We start from the raw sequence: 20,992 nt of genomic DNA, 5'->3' as shown, positions 1-20,992 counted from the left end.
CGCAAATAAACGTATACTTTACGTACATTCGTTAGTATAACCGTAGTTTATGTATCTAACTCCATTGCTTTTATTGCTAACCAAATACATTTTAACAAACACACGTATGTCCCGTTCTATTTTGATTCTCGTTCTCTAAGCTATAGGTACAGATATATACTGTACAGATATATAAAACGCTATGCTTCCGTTTTCTTCTTGTGTTCTGTTTCAGTTGCCTTCCTGAATAAAGCTATTTAAAAAAAAAAACCCACTCAGTCTGCGGAGCGCGGTTCACACCCCCGTCTCTGGCAGAAGGATTACAGCTGCTGTTTTGAGGGGACTGTCGGCTCGCTGTCAGCTCCTGATCTCTGCTCCTGTTCCTGGCGCTGACGGCAAGGAGATGAGCTTCTTGTTGTGAGTGTCAGTGTACTTGTCACTGTCTGTACCCTGCGTGCCATTATCAGGCAGTATACTCTGCATTGTCATACTGTGTCCTTCTGTTTTCCAGTCTGTCATTCTCTCCATTGTCGCAGCGATCCATTCATTGTCACCCTGAATTAACTCTGTGCAAGCTGTCCTTTGTTATTCTGAAGGAGAAGCTGCAGCCTATGTATTTCCTCCCCTCGCATCCAGATATTCTGTACATCTGTGTATAGTGTAAGCACTCCCACTGGAGCCTTTGGTATCCTTGATGATCAGGTGTACATTGTCATAGTACTCAGTCCTGTACACTTTGGCCTACACTTGTTTTATCCCTTAGCATCACATTAGCAGTTCTGTGCAGATGCCCTCCATGTGTGGCTGAAATGTAGGGGGAGGGGGACCAGTGTACCCCTAAAGGCTCTCTTTATTCATATATTTATGCCACATTGTTATGTTTAACCCTATGGATGCTATGGGTTCCTCAACCTCTGTAATAAGTGTAACACATACATGTAAACTATAGAGTGAAACCTATGTTGTATGCAGTCGGTGTAAATAGTTTTTTGTTTACTTTGCTTTGGGTAAAACTGGCATGAGGTAAGAGAGGCTTTTTCTTTGCCTTTATCAGGATCAGTGGGGTTGAAAGAATGAGCTCATTAGGCTTTATTTTACTCTGCTATCCGTATTATGTATCTTTTTTTTATTGTTGATTTTTGTTGTTGTTGCTGCGTATTATTGCCACCCCTAAGAAACTGACACAGTTGGTATGATCCCAGAATAAAATGTCAACTGGCGGCTCTGGACCTGTTCAACTGTAATTGCGATGCTCCTTCATCAGGTTGTAGTTGTGGAACCACACGTTGGCTTTATAAGGAAACTAGACGTGGCGTTTCTGGATAACAGATGCAGCAGGGTTTCTTCATGGCTGGATCATCATTTATAAGTGTACCTAGTTAGACAAACTCTCATATTAAGAAGTGCTTTCTTAAGCTTTCCGCACAGTTCATTTTCTGTTGCTATGGCAACAAAGCCTTGCAGCCCAACATTGCCATCTGTAGATCACGTCTACACCATGAATCGCTTGGTGTCTGAGATACAGTAATAAAGCCCCACTTAAGAAAAATAAAGCACTTATCCAAGGTATAAACTTTGAAGCTGCCATCCTCTGTGGTCCAGCGATTCTTGCCACTGATTTGCTCCTTGAAGCAGCCAATCAGGGGTCTGAAGTTCAGATAGCCAGCACTGTAGTTGACTTGCGGGAAGTATCACATGCATTGAGATGTGTTTGTGCCGTTTTGGAAAATAGCTGGGGGCTGGCATAAGGGCAATTGCTCGTAGAATATATAGATATTTGTACAGAAATGAAAAGGGACTCATGGCAAAATCTGATTTGGAGATAACCGGCATGTTGTTATTGGCAGTAGATATCAAAGCTTACATGGCAAAGGATGTGGTCTGATCACTGTGTACATGAATGAGCCTTTATGGGAATTTGTGCCTTATCCTCAGCCTCATCGACCAGTAAATCCAAAGCCGACCGTGTCCAGTGAGAAGAAAATATACACCAGTGAAAGAAACCGACTTTAATACGTTGGTTCCCTTGTATTACTCAAGCAAGTGCTTAATAGTCCTGTGGATTAGCTCTGCTATTGTGAGCAAGCACTGGGCAGGCAACAACCGGCACTTTGTGATGGGCATTTGAGGGTCTCGTGTAAATGGGCTTCCACAAGCTTTACGCTGGTGTATGGACAGTTTGCCTTTCCCTAATTCTGCAATGATTTTCATGGATGTGTGTGACATATAGATGCTGCCACTTTTCTGTGAATTGGTGTTTCTGCTGATCCAGCAGAGTGTCAGCCATGGTGCATGCTTTGTACTCCGAGGCATATTGTGATCTATGTCCAGTTTGTCGGAGAGGCCGATGCCTGGAGCTATCCTGCACAGTGTATTTTCATTGTGTCCTATGGAGGGGGGGGTGGACGTGAGGATCAGAGTCGTGGTACTGACTGCTGAGCGTGCATTTCTTTCTATGTTGGCTTTGCAGTAAGCTGGTTTAGATTTGCGTGCATGTGTTCCATGCAAGTTCCTGACGTAACCATGGTACAGAATAAATAGCCTGTTATGTTACTTCTCAGTCGAATTGTAAAGCTGGTGTTTACTGTAGAAGGATCTCTAAGACGCCTCGGACTGTTTGCCAGAACCAGGTAGCCAACGGTGTTATTTCTCCTGGATGGTACAAACATTTTTCCAGCTCTGTTTCTAGCTTATGTATTTTTTTCCTTACAAACACAGACGCTTAATTTCTCATTCCATAAATACCAGTAATTATAGTAGAGAGAAACATATCTCAGCACCGAATATAAAATAAAAGTAAGTGATCAGAAAATAGACCTGAGCCAGTCCTGTTCGTATACAAAGGCACCTTACTGAGCGGGATTCCGTATTGATGACGGGGATGTTGTGCTTCTGGGTTTATTGCTAAATCCAACAGTAAGAGGAAATGCACTAGACGATGAAGATGTCCTCCTAATGCCCGCTCTCTATGTACATACATCTCCTCTAACCTCTCCTGTCTGACTAATGTCAGAAGGCAGCCACCGAGCAGCAGACAGACTTGGATCGCTGATCTTTCCAAAGCCGAATTTATGCTCCTGCTGGGCATTTAGCTGAGGGATAGTGATAGTGACAAATGCGTTTGGGGGGATTTTACAAAACATTGTAAGGGCCACACACCTTTTAGATGCATTCAAATGCATATGATGGCTGGATTTAATACTTTCCCTGCTGAATCAACATTTAGCAAACCCTTAAAGTAGACACTTGTTGATGTTCTTTCATTTCCCTCGCCTGTCCAGAGATAACTGTGAAGGAACAGAGAGTGACCTTCACCTCCGGGGCTTTCTGTCCACTTGCAGTTTTTTCTTCCAGGAAGGACAACAGCTTATAATGATTTGGTAAAAACAGTTTTCTGAAAACTCCAGGCTATATATAAACCACTTTCCCTTCCAAATATTGAACCTATAGCATTTTGACGGTGGATTCATATTTTGGGCTTTTCCCTGCAAAGTGTTGACTTGAATCAGATAAAAAAGTTGCATTAAGAGATTATGGTTAGTCAACTATCCATACCTCCAAAATGCTTAGAATATCTGTTGGGTATAAATGTATCAGAGTGTTCTGTAGTCCCAAAGAATGCAAATATGAACAGCAGAAAATGCAATTAGAAATGACATTGTGTTAATAAATGCATTTTTATTTTAAGTGACGCATCAATTTATATGGATATCAATACAGCAAAGGTAAAAAGAACCGTTTTCAGGAAACTTATTACGTTTAAAGAAACTTTTTTTCAACGCTGTTGAGTTTCTCCTGCAAAAAGCCATTCATCATACATAGTTGTGTTGGTGGATTGGAATGCTTCATCACAACTTGGTTCCTCCAGAAACGTGCCATTTATTCAATAAACCCCACAGAATTGCTGATCAGCCTGACCGTTGAGGCTTCTGAGTGATGCAGTCAAGCTTAACCGCTTAATGACCCTACGACACATTATTACAGCCTAAGGTGTGTGTACTAGATGACTTTTAGGACTTAATAGTACGTCTTAAGGACTGTCTGGAATCTCCCCTGTTGTACTGACAAATTCAGCACTCGATACAAGCGTTGATTACATTTCAGTGAAGCTGGATGGCCAAACTGTTCAGGCATTGTCTACCATTGATGTCACACATGAGCACTGCCATAAACATCGTTCAAGGTGATAGTTCACAGAGGGTCTGACCTGACCTTGCTAGGACCTCTGATGACCACTCCTTACCAGCTGTTTACCGGTGCTGTAATGCAAGCCTACCGAGTCCTGCATGCGGATCAATCTGTGGTCAACTGCAGTGGGGATCAAAGCGAGAATTTCTCACTCTTAACTATTTTTTTTTATGTCACCATGATTTCATAAGGAGTACCATGTGGTTACAGAAATCCATGATATCAATGATGACCCCAAAGGGATCTACAATATTAAAAAAAAAACATTTAAAAACAAAAAAACCTTAAACTTTTTAAAAGTAATAATAAATACTAATAAACACTTCAAAACACAAGAAAAAACACATTTGCCCCCAAACCACAAGTTTAGAAATAATATATTGGAGTATGTAAGGGAGCATATTGGTTTGGTCACTAGAGTGGAAAAATGCCTGGTCTTCCACCTAATGTACTACATCAAACACTTCTGTAACTAAATACACAATTAGAAGCTTGCATCCTAGTACTGTTGAATGTCTAAGCCCTTCCCCAAAATAATTGCTCAATCATGTAAACCTTTGCCTCATTCCTCAATTCCGCTGGGAACACTTAATTGTCATATGGCAAACAAAACAAGCACTGATAGGCTGTTGCCATAGGAACTGAGAAGGCTTCTGAAAAAGTCTCTAAGCTGTTTTTATGTGAATAACCCTTCAGAATTAAGAATAAAATTATAAATCCACAAAGGTAATTCTGTAGACCCCAGAAGACATTAGATGTAGATAAGAGCCATAGGCCCTTTTCTCTAAGGAGTCAGACCTTAGTTAGTCCTTGGTCTTGCCATAGATTGAGGATTGCCATATGTCTATCCCTTACTGTGTTAACCTCTTCCACTTCTGCCGAGAGGCTATCCCATGCATCTATCCTCCTCTGTTAGTAAGTTGCACTCTTATCTCCATAGCAACCGAGCAGAATTTCAATGACCCTTTTTACCATTATCTCCAGCATTTCCCTGTATGTACCTGGCCTCCTGTATTGGTTCCTTTTTGTATAATTCTGAAAGAATTGTAACCCTCTTTAACAGGTGCGGGAATCGGGCTAGACATGTGACCCAAAAACCCATAGCATAATGAGTTTCAGTAGTGGGACTGGTAGCATTTAATAGTAACAACGATGACATAGAACTGTTATGTCATCAGACTGACACCTGAAATAATCTGTGCAAATGTAAAAATAATCCGTTGCTACATTTCTTTTCTATTGTTCTTTCCCATCGGTGCCACTTTACATTCTTTCTATAGTGTGCGTAGTTCGCAATCGGTCGGATAATTATACGGGTAGAGTGCTGGAAAGAATAGCTTTCAGTTGATCGCACAAGAGAAGTCTTTTTATTTTTACTTGTTATCGTGTATCAAAAGTGATTCTGGTGCCAAGTTAAATCATTAACAAACCATTGGAAATGATGTAATCAGCATCACAACAGCCGATGGTTGCTATGGTGATGCCACCACCTTTTCATTACTGTCCTGGCCAAATATATGTACCAGTAATTACAGTTAACTGGTAATTTCACTATAATTATTATTCATTAGGTCATTATTATTTTGCATTCTTTATTTAAAAAACAGTGGTACTGTGGTGTGTCTGTAACTAATCCGACATCTGTCCATACATAATAAACTGTGAATTTATGTTTGTTTCATCATTTTCCTATAACAATAATAATAATAATAATAATTCCCTAGGCAGTATCTGGTTACCATGGCATTGCTTTATACCCAGTTCCAATTTGTTTATTTATTTTTTGTGTTCTTTCGCTTCTGTGGTTGCTACGGATAGGACCTATGCTTGTATCCCTGGGTGTTGGAAGCATGTCCTGTAGACACAAGTCTGCTCCTTGGATCCGATATGCCTTGTGTGTCCTGACATTACTAAATTGATTGTTGCTTTAGGACATACAGCGCTCTGCTGTACAGGAAGACAGCTGTGGCCCCTGCTTTGTGTAATTCTCTCCCCATGTACGCTGTGTATGTAGTCTGTAAAGGCCATGCATTTCCATTATTCATGCTTGTCATGTAAGCCACAAAAGAAATACCGTTGGGACGTATATCTAGTCTGATTATGTGGGTTTGTGAATTGGTTGAAGAGGACAAGAAGATAAGAGACGACGCCGTTCCGTGCACAGCCTTGGGGTTGCATGTCTTTTGTCACGTTTTCAAGAAGCAGTATAGCCAGAATACTTACTAACACCTTCATGTGTAATCATTTTCATTCTAAAACACACTTTAAATACTAAGAATTGTTTTTATTTGTTAGCTGAATTTTACAGGCACCAGGAAACCGAGAAAAGTGTGCTGCAAACTGTAACGTGTGATTCTCACAATATTTTTGTATTATAACATGCATTTACACAGTAATAACTTCATGTTTGTGCCTTAATGATTTATTGGTTTTGTAGCCGTTGAATGCTATACTATAGATAATATACTCATATTGTGATAATATAAATTGACCCAGTGGTTAGTAAAGGTGACACACTCGCAAACTATCACTACACTTCTGCCTTAACTTCTTGCCGTGATACTACCCATTGTGTGTGCGTTTTGCTTGTTCTCTGTGAGCTGCTTACTGTAAGCTTACACACAGTCCTAAAGCACTACTAATGTACTGCATGCTATAGATGTTATGTACAGCTTAAATCCTGGACCAATGGTGGACCATGAGACCAAGAATGAGAAATACATGCATCACAATTTGGTTGTCTGTTGTCTCTCGGGCCTGCAGGTTTTCCTATGGGCTACTGTTGGAATCCTTAATTGGTTCCTGGCTTATAATTAGTTTGTGACACCTTTTGATGTGTCTTGTTGGAGGTTATTATTATTTATTGCTTTATTGTTTTATATAGCGCCATCAAATTCCGTAGCACTGTACAATGGGGATCATCATTATTATGTATAAGGTGCCTGTGTATTATTTTTAGAGATATTTTTAGAGATAAAGTATAATAAATATGGGTAGTGGTAAAAGTCTCTTAAAATAAAACATATTACTCCTAGGGGAATAGTTGATGAAGCTTGAAGTCCTTCAATGATTGTTCTGGATTTCTGTGGTTGAGCAGTTCTGACGTAACTCATCCCTGAAGTACTACACATTTGAAGGCATGTCCACCAAGTGCTAAGTGTGGCTGGAAATAATAATAATATTGCCAGCCACATTTTACAGGCCTAGACAAACCCCAGGCATCAGGTCATCTTACAGCTGAGCGCTGTGAGTTGACTGTTCTTGTAAGAAAGTTGACCATGTTACAACCACCAACCTTCTGATGCTGGCCACATACCCCCAACACTTTTTTCCCAATTTAGACAGCTGAAATGTTGCTCATTGAAACAAGATGTCAATACAACTTTGTATAAGGATATTCCTCCATCATGTCCCTCACATGCTTTTGATTCTGTTACGCTCACTTTTTAATACCTTCTACCCACACGCCTTCTTTTTCTATCTTAAGTTCAGACTCCATATTTATTTCCATATTTATAAATGTACTCCAGTCATCCACCACACAGAGTCAGTTAAACCCATTTGCATGCATTTTCTCCTATGGAAAGTGATTTAAGATGAACAATCCTTCAGCTTTCTTTAATCTCTCATCCGGTATGTAAATGGCTATTTTTATCAAGGTCTAGCGTCCAGCCATGCAGCGAGCCGCTCACTGGTATATATGTTCCACAGACTCACTAATTCCACTGATTAAAAGCTGACGTTTCTTCTGAGAAGAAACAGGTCACGTATTAGTCACTTAGCAACCCTTTCCTGCTGTATGTGCTCGCTTTGCCTGACCTTACATCTTAAGATCTTACTGGTCTTAGCAGGAAGGTAACATATCTCCCATTCTTGACCTCAGCCTATTAGCTAGCTGTAGTCCCTTTTATATAAATATTGCTGAAGGTTTTTTTTATCGTTAAAAATGTTTGTAAATTATCTTTTGATATCTGGATGCCAACCACTGTGGAACAGCACGCTACTATTTTCTGTAAGGCACGTTGTCCAGAGTCTTCTACCCGTAGACTTGTTGTTTTAGTCCAAGGATTGTACTGTTTACTTACTAAGGTTATTTTAAGCCGCTGTATTTTTTTCTATTGTTGTTTCTATCCGACAGTGAAGAAATTGGAGATGACCATGTGCTTTTGTAAGGCCACAGTGGACCACCTGGTCCTCAGTGTTCCTTTTCTGGGGATACATTGCCCCTGTGAGTATGAACAACCCTTCCCTCCCCAGCCAAATGTCCTGCAAGAGGGCCAGATTCCACCACCTCCTCTCAAGGAAGGCTACTGCTGAAGCCCTCCTGCCTTTTCAAAAAGCCAAGTCTCCACTATGACATTTTCACATAAAATAACAATTTTTCATGAAAACAAATGCTTTCTCTTAGCTGTTATTAAAATAAATTGTAGTCAAGATGAGGAGGTTACTAACGTTGCTATTGGATGCATATACAGAGAAATCGTTATTATTATTAATATTATTGATTCATGTTTAACAGTACCATATGATGGTTACGCAAGTAATGTATCATAGAACCATTTTACAATCTAGGAATACAATCGCAAATCTTTCCACACACCTCAAAATAAACGCTTCCCTGTGTCGCTAGTTAAAATGTAATGAATGTAATTTATCACAGTTATCACAGTAATAAAGCCTGTTTGCAATCACGCTTTAGTCAGTCAGAAATAAACATATGTTGTTGTGATGAAGAAAGTAATTCCTATAAAGGCTTTAAATACTTTTTTGATATTCTGTATTAACCTCTTGATGACAGTTGACTGTCCAAACCCTCCTGAGAACTTTTGAATTAGCAATATGCTACATGTACTTATTGCCCTATAACTTGCAAAACGCCATAAAAACATTGGGTATTTCCAAACTCCTGACAAATATCTGAATCTATTTAGCAGGTTTTTCATTAGCTTTCGTAGATAAGTAAAATATTTTTCAAATAGTCAGAAGTGTTTTTTTTCCTTCAGTTTTTCACCACATTGTATGATTTGTTTTGATATTAAATTAGATTATATGAACAAAATAATGGTGTCCAAAGAAAGCCCATCTTGTCCTGAAAAAAACATTATATAATTTGTGTGGGTTCAGTAAAATGAGAAAGAAGAAGATTACAGCTAAACACAAACATCACCAAAATGTTAAAACAGCCATTGTCACGAAGGATACAAAAATAAAAAGCAGCTCTGCCCTTACGGGGTTAATAAAGCAAATTTTGCCCTCATTGCTTTCCTAAAAAATATTTTGTTTGTCATGAAAATCTGTATTGACTGTGACTGTATTAGCAAAGAAAAAAAAAAGAGAGAAAATTAAGTATTTTTCCCTTAACGAAATATCCAGCAGTCAAGAGGAAATCGTTACCCTTGACACAACTTCTTCTGGTTCGGTGTTAAGCGGCGAGCCATAATCCTGTTTGTGCCCACAGAGTAATGTGACTATGGCTTGCATGGATACAGAAACCTGTTTCTCTCTGCAGATTAATGCTTGCAACGCTGCACAGCACTGCACCGGCAATTACAGGAAAACAAATGTTCCCAAAATTAGTCATAACGACAACATGCTAGAAAAAGCTTTTTTGCCATATATCTATTTTTTTTTTTAAACAGCTGAACGGTATCGTTTATATGGTGCCTTATTTATTATGCTACTAGCTATGTGCGAGATGGACACATCTGTCCAAAGAAAAAGAGGCCAGATAGCCTTAAAAGGGCTCTGCCAGCCCCACTAAAAAAGTACATTATGAGTCCTTTAATTTAATTTCTCTAAAAATCAATATAATCACCCAGTCAGTGGCTGCAAAGTGTACCCTACCGAAATCAATAGGAGTACTTTTCACACCAAGCCTGGCGGTAAGTACCGGAGATATTAAAATAATAAACAGGAAGTCCCAGGTAACGGATTTCGTCACTCTCCATGGTTCATGATTCTGAGGGGTGTATTGAAAAAACTCTAAGCCATCTTAGCAGCAGCTGAATATGTTAAGCTACACAGCTGAAAATAAGCAGACCACAAGCGTGTCGGAAGAGTGACACTGCAGAGCTTAATATATTATCGCAGAAGGAACAGCTGGGAAATGACAGCTATTTTGGGGCTTCGGGCTTCACGCCCATCTACAATTGCTGTTACTTTGTAGATAAAACCAATAATTAGGACTCTGATTTGAGAGAGAATGTTGTGTCATCTTTGTTACACTTTTTCTTTGTTTCCTATAGGTGTCGTACTTGTATTGTCAGTAGGCTACATAGCCAAGTGTATTAAGTAGGTTTTGGTGACATAAATGAGAGAAGAAGCAGGAACATGTACATAACGTCTTGCATGGGTATTCGTTGGGTCCTATTTTTCCCAGTGTGATTTACATGCAGTACAACCAGTACACTAAGGGGCAACACTAACCAGAGCTGACGCTAGAAGGGCCATATGTAAAGCTGGAGCATTAAAATGTAAATTCAGATGCATTTTGCTATTTTTGCGCCAATAAGTGACTTCGGGAAGGGCATCACTTGCAGCATCAATATTTACATGATTACATCACACACTTGAGTCACGTGTGACACAATCCAGTTCTCTGTTTCGATCTTCGGGAGGCTTCTATTCTTCTCAAATAGAAGGCCCGGGTAGATGTCAGGACCCGGGCCAGCAGGTTGGGTAGGAGCCCAATTGCAGGGGATATCTGAGACTCTGTCTGTACTCCGAGATGCATATTGACAGACAGGTAAGTACAGACAAGAGATCACTGTCTCACACCAGGCTGGTATTGATGAAAGCTGGCTGATCAGGAACAGGACTGGTATATACAGTGGAATAAAGCGGAAACAGGATACAGTTTATTGTAACACATGGACCAGAAAGTCTTGCCGGACAGGCTGGCAGGGGAACTGTAACGAGGACAGGGCACATGGCTTGGAAGCCACGACTTGGTCAGTCTAGGGCGCGCCGGGGTTTGGTACACAAATCAGGATTGAGAACGTAGCAAAGGTCATGCACGGGAAATCAGAACAAGTAAACTGATCTTGAGCAAGCAGACTAACAGGGACCCAAGCCAAACAAATGCAAAGGCCCAGCCTGAAGGACAGATTAGGTTCTTAAATGTTGTCCTTCGGGGGAAAGTTGGCTGCCTGGCATGCAATGTTGTGTCATAGCTAAAGGAGAAGTGTGATATCATGTGTGAGCTGTGGTGATGTCATTATGGCGGTATCAAACAGTGATTGTCCCATTATGTGATATGTACATTGCAATGGTTGGTCTTTCATCGTGTGCATGTATGCTTTCTAGTCTCGGGCACATGCAGACTTTTCTTGTTGAGTCCCTGATAAAGCGAATACTAATTACTGTATGTGAAGATTGTCCAGCTCATTTATTTTTTGTCAGTCTTAGGGCCAGATGCAAAATTCTGCTTGCTCCACACACATTTTCACCCCATTAGGCTATTCTTATTTCCCTTGCCCTTTTCTGGAACTTTTCCACTGCTTTTTTCTGACCCCTGCTCCCTTTTCAGGTCAAATATGGTTTTCTGTCCACTCTTTCCCATCTTTTCACTTGTTCTTCGTTGGAATTTCTGATTTCTGTACTGCACCTTATTCCCTCTCCTTGGATCTCTGATCGGTCACCTTTTTAATTTTGTGCTCCTATCAGTCTACCCTCTCTTGTTACCCATGTTTGTCCGCTATGTATTTAATCCAATTATTTTTTCTACATATGTTTTTTTGTTTTCCCTTCTCCTCCACCAAATGATTTTCTCCTCCATCTTTCCCCCATCCTGTTTTTTTTTTCTAATAGAAAAAGTAGATTTTGCCACCTATTTGTTTCAGAAAACAATGCATGACATTATATAGGTGTATATACTTGGCATGAATGAAAATGCTACTTCATATATACCGTATTGGCTCGGATATAGGCCGCCCCCGTATATAGGCCGCACCCTAAAAGTTTGGTGCTTTTTTAAAGAAAAAGTTTTTTTCTTTAAAAAAGCACCAAAAAAACATGCTGCCACTCTGCCCCCCCCGAGATATGCTGCCACTGTCCTCCCTCCCCGAGATACGCTGCCACTGTCCTCCCTCCCCGACATACACTGCCACTGTCCTCCCTCCCCGACATACGCTGCCACTGTCCTCCCTCCCCGACATACGCTGCCACTGTCCTCCCTCCCCGACGTACGCTGCCACTGTCCTCCCTCCCCGACATACGCTGCCACTGTCCTCCCTCCCCGACATACGCTGCCACTGTCCTCCTCTGCCCCCTCCCTCCCCAACTTACCGGAGCAGACTTCCCGGTGTCTTGTGGGGCCGGCGGGGGACATCTACGCAATACAACTTCCGGTGCCGGCACCGGAAGTTGTATTGCGTAGATGTCCCCCGCCGACCCCGCATGACACCCGGGAGTCTGCTCCGGTAAGTCCGGGGGTCGGGTGCAGAGGTAAAACGCATCCGCACGATGCGCTTAGACAACCTCCCGTGCCGGCACCCCCCCTGTGAGAAGTGCTGGCAGGGGAGGCTGTCTGAGCGTATCAGACAGTAGGATACAGGTCCCCTGCACCGCTGCGGGGAATCTGTATCCTAACCCCGCTGCCTGCCCGGCGCCCGGGACTGCATGTCCCGGGCGTCGGGTGCTAGACCCCGAATATAGGCCGCACCCCCACTTTAAAGTCTTAAAGTGGGGGAAAAAAGTGCGGCCTATATTCGAGCCAATACGGTATATTGTTTTTTGGACATGTCAAAAGATTATTGTATTGACTATAAAGCCAAGAAGAGTAATGGAATAAAGAGGCTTAAGTAGTTATAGTTTAGAACCACTGATCCATAGTCTTCTTCTCTTCCTCCCTTAGTGGCGGTCGCTCTTCGAAAACTTTCAAGCCAAAAAAGAGTATTCCAGAGGGGTCACACCAGTACGAGCTACTAAAGCATGCCGAAGCCACCTTGGGTAGTGGAAACCTGCGGATGGCGGTTATGCTTCCGGAAGGGGAAGATCTCAATGAGTGGGTTGCTGTGAACAGTAAGTGATTTGTGATTGTATATTTGAAAATGATGAAACCGAATGCATTCATACCCCCGATTTTCTTTGTTATATCAAGATATAGGTGTGTGTTCATAGGTACAGATTCACTTAAACTTATAACTGGAAAAAAGAACATTTGTGGGGTTGCCCGTAGATCTCCAAACCGGCAACATCCACCCCAGAGAAGAATGTTTCCCTTATCATTAGACACAAAAATAAGGTTATTACTTTTAAAATCAAACTGCAATGGTGTGTACCTCGTTTAGTAAAATGGTTCATGATTATTACAGAGAAGTAGAGAAATTTGGGGGCAAAGTGCTACTTACAGGGCAGTTAGCAGAAGTATGCCCAAAATGTTGCTCTGGATTTTTCTCTATAAATATGCCAATCCAAGAAACTGTTCCAAAGACAAGTCGTAAGAATCTTTTTTTGTTTTTTTATTTGTTTTGAAAATTCCCAATGGCGTGGTTTGTATGCTTCATTGTTTTAGCATTGTTTCTCTTGTTCCCATCATTCATCAGTGGGTTATTTTTGCCTTTTGTAGCCGTGGATTTCTTCAACCAGATCAATATGCTTTATGGAACAATTACAGATTTTTGCACAGAAGAGAGCTGCCCTGTAATGTCTGCTGGACCAAAGTAAGACCCTTCGATGGTATATACTTTCTATCAGGAGCATTCCTAATTCCATACCCGTCTTGTTAGTATTGATGTATTACTTTCAATAGCAAATCAAAATGTACCCTATTTCACAATGTCTAGTATTTTTTAGAACCAGAGCACAATCTTGTTTCTGATATGTATTTATGCATATTTATATGTATTTATACATATAATATATAGCCATCATAAGAACTTTATAACTGGATTTCCAGATCAGTATGGTAAGGCATGAAAAATTGTGTTTACAGAGATTGTCCCGCTTTTCATGTATTTAAAGTATTCTATGATTTATCCTTACTGCGCAGCCGCTGTTCTCTTCCAGGTAATACAATGCATATGGCAATGCATTGTTTGCGATGTATTTGCTTCATCTCATACTGATTAATATTACGGGGAGACAAGAAATAACCTGCTATAATGGCTAAGATGACCAACACAATCTGACATGTAAAGCATTGTTTAAAAGGTATCATATCCATAGCACTGTATAAAGAAGACTTAGGTAGCTGAGGCAAAAGTTTAGAGCACCTCTTTATCTAATGGGCTCCAAAAAAGAACTTCACGAGTCATCCTTAATATAAACATATAATATATTTCTGAACACATGTATTCATATTACACTATTAGTTTGCTTTGATTATTAAATGCATTGCATATTTTAGTGATACCCCTAAATCGTTTATCCTGAGGCATCCAAAACCCAAACTGGTGGATTCTTCTAGTGCAGTTCTGTGTTCCTCAACAGGCAACAAGTTGTGTTACTGTCTATTCAGACTTGATCACATTTAGTGGGCTGCTTTCTCGGGATCACAAAACTACATGTGGATGCTGCATGAATGTACAGATAGTAGACTTATACTTCACGTATAACACCACATCATCACAGTTGTTGGTCTGTAATGAAAAAATACATTTTCCTTTTACAATTTTTTACAAAAAAAAACCATGATGTAATTCACTGAATATTTAATGAGACATGGAAGGATGCAGACCTGTACAAAACAAAAAATAACAGGCATTTCAGGGAAATAGATATAAGCCATGACTACCGTACTGAATTAATATATTTGAGCAAATAAGCTTGGATAAAAGAAGAGAGATGTGATCAGTCCCTGAAGTACTTAAATGTTTCTAACAAGTTACACAAGGTCATAATCTAAATCTAGAGGGTCAGAGGCTTAGATATAGCCAGGGGCGTACCTAGAGTACTTGGCATCCGGGGGGGATGCTGTATGTGGCACCCGCCACACACAGAAAAAAATAATGTTGGCAACAATATTTCTTTGACAAATTTGTAAACTGTATGTCAACTGGAAAATACTAGAAATCTGAAAAATAAATTAACTTCTAAATAACTTTAAAACGTTTAAATCAATAACATTTACTGAACAGATATGGTACAGCGTAACTCCCATTACTATATACTGAGCCAGACATTGACAGTAGTGCAGCATTACCCCTATCATATACGGTAAGCCAGACTTTGAAGTGGTAGGCCTCTGCCCTTAAAACAGCCTCCCCATGCCACCGCTGCACCTAAAACAGCCCCCCTGTGCCACCGCTGCCCTTAAGACAGCCTGCCTGTGCCACCTCTGCCCCTGAAGTAGCCTGGCTGTGCCACCTCTGCCCCTGAAGCAGCCTGCCTGTGCCACCGCTGCCCCACAACCGCCTGTATGCTGCACTGCTGCGCCTAAAACAGCCTGCCTGTTGCACCGCTGCCCCTAAAACAGCCTGCCTGAGCAAATAAGCTTCTGCCCCTAAACACTTACTTCATTCATTCACTCTCCCACACCTCCTTACATCCCTTGCAGGTCACTGGGGCCGCGCAGACATCTATGCAGCCCGACGGCCACCTAAGGTGGGCCTGCAGCTCACTGCTGTGGCGCCCACACATTGTTTGAGTAAACTATCTTTCCCTGCCCAGGTTCCTGCACCCCTGGGCGCGTAAAGAGTTTCCTCACACAGTGTGCGGGCGCCACAGCAGTGAGCTGCAGGCCCGCGTCAGTTGCCCGTCGTGGCACCCCCCTGATGAGTGGCGCCCGGGGCAGACTGTCCCCCCCTTGCCCCCTTTAGGTACGCTACTGGATGTAGTGTAAGAAAGTGGTGGTAGAAGTGGAACAGCCTCTCTGCAAACGTTTAGGAGGCTAATACAGTGGGGGGACTTAAACATTCATGGGACAGACATAGTAATACCCACATTTTTTTTTTACACAAAACTCTGTCCATGTTACCACATTTATATTCTATGGGAGTTTTGCCCCGTACAGTTATATAGCTTGTATGAGAAGGTATATGTACATTCTGTCTCCCCCAGACTCCTTTCTTCTGCTCATATGGAATTCATGCTTGCGGAGAAGAATTAAGCTTCTTTAAAACGATGTAGGTCTTAACAAGTTGCAGCATGTTAACGATTGTCTGAAGGAAACAAAAGATCTTATTGTTCAAATAAAAATGTAAAAAAATTGAACCACAAGAATTCAAATACAAAATACAAATGTTGAAAAAATAGGGAACTTCATTTACATGAAGCAGCTGTGTCAAAACAGCCGAGATTCAGCAGTTGGCATCTGATTTGGGAAGACAATAGCAAACAAAAACCTTCTACCACAGTAATTGTCTTTCGGGGGGAAAAACGACATTGTTTCTGATAACTTGACAGTATAGTACGTGACTATTTGTATATATTTTTTTAAACTGCTAATAATGTGTCCTCTACACAGACCGGCAAATACATTAAAGTCATTGCTACAGTGTCGCTCTGCCAATGGTGCCACCTGGCTTCATTATTAACATATTTAATCCTTATAACACCCAACAAACAGGTTATCTGCAAAATATAATATCAAAATATGTTCAAAAAAACTAACATGTATCCAAGAGGAAAACAACAGTATTTGTTTCTAGTTTTTTTTCAGCCAGTGATGATTTTCATTTATTTTAGTGCTGCTGTGTGGGACACTTACACTCGGACCCTCACTCATACACACATTGATGTACAGTAGTGTGGGGGTAGTAATGTGGAGTGATCATTTAATTCATATGTCTTGTGTAAGAAATCTTGTATACTTACCTGCCTATCAGTCGGCGGCCCAGAGGTGAGCAGCATGTCTTTAGAAACAGCATGTCCCATGATGCTCAGTCAACCTTAAGGCAGCCTGAGGCTCATGGGGTATGTAGTCCACAAAGATTCTGCCCCTATTTGAACCTTTTTAGGGTTCCTGACCAGGAGAGGACTGACCCCAGGGACAGCAAGTGGGGCAATTGCCGGGTTTCTCAAACAGGGCCAGCCAGGTTGTGGAGGTTAGTTATAGTGGGTGGTGGGTGGTGGTGTCTCATGTCCCCCTGGACCAGATGGGGCCAGCCTCGGTTTTAACACCATATAATTATTTGCTCCCATGTTCAAGATGTAACGTGAAAGCGGCAGGGAAAATGTTTTACTTCTCTGGAAATTAATCCATAGGAATTATGTTTGTGTAACTTTAGATCTAAAGCCATTTTCTGAGATGATTAAATTATCTCTTCCTGGGATTCAATATTCACAATCTACATAGCACATGTTTCAACGTCAGTCATCATACCGTAATTTCATGATCCTGCATCCTTATATTCTTCATTACATTTCTATATTTTCATTTAAAATACAGTCTTTAGATGTTTCCATTTGTTGTCTAGCGTAGAATAGAGCAGTAACTTTGTTTTGGGATGATGATCAGGGATATCCAGTTTTGTGCATATGAAGAGATAGATTTATTACAATGTTATTAAACAACCAATCAATAAACTAATTAATTATTACTGAAAACTCTATTATATAAGCAGTATATTGTTTACTGTTTAAAATGTTTCGGAGAACGATGGGGGCTCTATCAAAAATAATATTAGCTCTTTAAAAAAAATGAGTTCTGGCTCAATGACATAAATGAGTCATATCAGAGCAACAAACTGAATCTTCTCACTGATGGAACTGTCCCGCTGGTTGACGTCTTCTGTCTTTGATATAGAGGAGAACCGCAATAAGTGGGATTGCGTAACTTAGGTCTATGTCATTGGAAGGAGTATTTTGAGTTGTTAAACCTCTTTCTTTTGGAAGGAGTCTGATCCATTGCTGACCTTGATATTTATTTTTAGGTATGAGTACCACTGGGCAGATGGAACGAATATTAAGAAACCCATTAAGTGCTCTGCTCCCAAGTACATTGATTACCTGATGACATGGGTACAAGACCAGCTCGATGATGAGACCCTCTTCCCATCCAAAATAGGTAGGTACATGAGGGACACCGTTAGCTGTAATCATTGGTGTGTTCAGTACAAACTGTGCATTGTTCATACTACGCCGGAAAACCATCAAAGGCAAAATATAAAAGGGAAGGTAGTTAACGTGTTTATTGATGCTGGGATACTGTTTGTTGTTCTTTGCATTTCATGGCATTTCCTAGGACAGTATTTATAAGTTTGTTTTTCTATAAAATATGTAATAGAACATATTACTGTTAACCTTAGCCCTTAGTTACACAAAGTAGAAATAGTTAACAGTTCTATCATCAGGAAAACGCTGTATACTTTTAACAAGTGCTTTTTACCCCGCTCCTTATGTTGTTTCTTATTTTTCAGGTGTCCCCTTTCCAAAGAACTTCATGTCTGTAGCAAAGATTATACTTAAGCGTCTTTTCAGAGTTTATGCCCACATTTACCACCAGCACTTTGATTCCGTCATTCAGCTCCAGGAAGAGGCCCATCTGAATACTTCATTTAAGCACTTTATTTTTTTCGTTCAGGTAATGACATAGCTTGCCGTCCCAAACCTGGGAAGAGCTGATCTAGTAAAGCGCATCCGTCCGTTTGGTCAGTTTGTCCGTTAGGGCATATGCAGCATGTGTATGGCTCTGGCGGTATGCAGACATGTATGGGAGTTTGCATGTTGGCTCAGCCTGTGCTTTAGCAACCTGGATTTGAGTGAATACACCATATACACTTATGAACATCCATGCACTACTGGACAGATCATGACTGCCAACATGTTTGGCATACTTCACTGCCTGTCACTTTTGCCCAATCCTACACTCTATGGTTCAGTAGAGTAAATGTATGTAATGGTGATTACAGATGAAGTAAGCAATATATGCATATTAGAAACCTGTATTCTGTATATACAATGGGATCAGACATCTTAAATTCCTTTTCTCACATTACCCCACATTAAGTTACGGCTCCCCTGTTTTAGGTTGCTGATCTTGCTTGATATCTGAGACGGCTTTTGTAAAGATGGGTGCGGAAAATTGGCAAACCTTACATGAGAGCAAATTTTAAAGGGGAGGTTCCTTGAGTATAAAAACACAATGTGCATTAATAAAGCCTGGTTTTATCTCCTTTTACTCCAATAAACTTCCTTTATCTGTAGACCTGGAAGCTGCCATTGTTGTCGGTCATGTGATATTTTGGGGTGACATTTCTACAATGTCAATGCTCAAGCTTCACGCCAAGCTGATTCTTTACTGCTAGGTTAATGAAGTCCATACCTCCGTAGACTTTTATTAGCTGGGTGATTAAGAGTTATTTTATTGTTTACCGCAGGCAATATTATAACTACTCAAGATGTCTGTCTAGTAGATAGCGCATGTATCTCTAGTTAGTACCTGCAAGGTGGTTAACTTATTATATAGTATATACCCTGTCAGTAATTGATGAGAGACCCACTTTTTACCCGGTATATCTCCTGTGAAGTCCTCTAGCCTCAGACTAGTTAGCAATTGCCTAGTATCAGACACCGTGTCAAACTCTCTTCTGATGTTAATGTGTTTCTTTTTCTAGGAATTCAACTTAATTGACAGAAGAGAGCAAGCTCCTCTGCAAGAATTAATTGAGAAGCTCACTTCTAAAGACAGATAAGATCCTGGCTTGATGAGCACAGACACCTCCATTTGAAACAAGCTGTTTTCTTATCCCGGTTTTATCCATAGCAGCCAAAATATATATATGTGTATATATATATATTTTGTGTGAGTGCTTATATCAAGGGAACATTGTTATTTTTCTTGCTGCCTAGTGATTCAAGTTGATTGTCAGTTTTCTTTCTACATAACCTATTTTGGATGGAGGAGAAAAGGATACGTAAACTCCACAAACCTTAACCCTTAAATGCACTGAAGGGGTTATTAAGTATAATGTGCCTATCCGGACTACTCTTGGCCATAGCTTCATAACGGCAACACCGCTGCATTTGAAAAGCTTACCGAGACCTTAAAACAGCTTTTCCCCTAATACCACACTGTGGCACAGTAAGAAATAGATATAGATACATCTCAAGTCATCACTTAAGACTACATCTATTTAACCCTTTAATCATTTTCTAGTTGGTCTCGAATTTGATGTAAATCTATGTATCTAGACCGGTACTAGTTAACTATACTATTAGGGCTGAGAGACTAAAATCTCATATGTGAGCGAAGATCCTGACAAGTGTAGTTCTGCAAAAGCCTTATGGATAACAAGCTGTTTCTCTTAGGCCTTGTTACATATGGGTTAGCAAAGCATCATAGGAATAGTAATTCAAGAGCAGGAGAGACACATGCTGGACTCCCTTGGCTACGTAAATGTGGAAGACCAGGTAAGTACCGTATTTGCTCGATTATAAGACGAGGTTTTTTCCAGAGCAAATGCTCTGAAAAATACCCCTCGTCTTATAATCGGGGTCGTCTTCTAATCAGACCCCAAAAAAATGCTGGCGCCATGCTGCTTACCGGTCGCGAGCAGCGTCTCTTCTGTTAGAAGCAGGGCAGGAAGCTTGAAGCGTCCTCACAGAACTCTATCTCCCCCCTCCCTCCTCTGAGGGCGGGGCCAGAGAAGTTGCTACAGCCGGTCCCCTGCAGAAGTCTGCGAGTGGGAGATCTGCAGTTCAGGTGAGGGGGTGGGGGAGGGTTTTTGAGTATGTGTGAAGTGTGTGTGATTAAGGGAATGAATGAGTATTTAAATGTTTGTGAATGAGTGTGAGTGTGTGTGTGTGATAGCATGGATGTGTAAGGGGGTGGGGGTTGTAGCATGGCATATGGAGGCTGTAATCCCACTGCTATCATCCCCAGGTTCCAGCATGTACTGGCTGCCTTGGCTTGATAGGAGTGTGATTGCTGTTAGCAGTTTGA

General features: G+C 40.9%; 1 protein-coding gene across 1 annotated transcript; it reads left to right on the top strand.

Moving 5' to 3' along the window:
• The first annotated feature begins 269 nt into the window (after positions 1–269).
• On the top strand, positions 270–20,078 carry MOB1B (MOB kinase activator 1B). Its single transcript, XM_053461646.1, has 6 exons — positions 270–396; positions 13,022–13,188; positions 13,736–13,829; positions 17,982–18,115; positions 18,468–18,631; positions 19,665–20,078. The coding sequence occupies exons 1-6, from the start codon at positions 383–385 to the stop codon at positions 19,740–19,742; spliced, it is 651 nt and encodes a 216-aa protein (XP_053317621.1). The 5' UTR covers positions 270–382; the 3' UTR covers positions 19,743–20,078.
• Positions 20,079–20,992: the final 914 nt, after the last annotated feature.

This window comes from Spea bombifrons, chromosome 1 (assembly GCF_027358695.1).
Source record: "Spea bombifrons isolate aSpeBom1 chromosome 1, aSpeBom1.2.pri, whole genome shotgun sequence".
Lineage (NCBI taxonomy): Eukaryota > Metazoa > Chordata > Amphibia > Anura > Pelobatidae > Spea > Spea bombifrons.
Note: the sequence above shows the minus strand (reverse complement) of the source record. Positions and strands in the feature narration are given on the sequence as shown.

What these genes read in the sequence shown, in the direction of transcription:
- MOB1B (XM_053461646.1), top strand. An exon ending in GTAATGTCTGCTGGACCAAA is followed by an intron (nt 13,830 to 17,981) that starts GTAAGACCCTTC and finishes ATTTATTTTTAG; the next exon opens with GTATGAGTACCACTGGGCAG. An exon ending in CCTCTTCCCATCCAAAATAG is followed by an intron (nt 18,116 to 18,467) that starts GTAGGTACATGA and finishes CTTATTTTTCAG; the next exon opens with GTGTCCCCTTTCCAAAGAAC.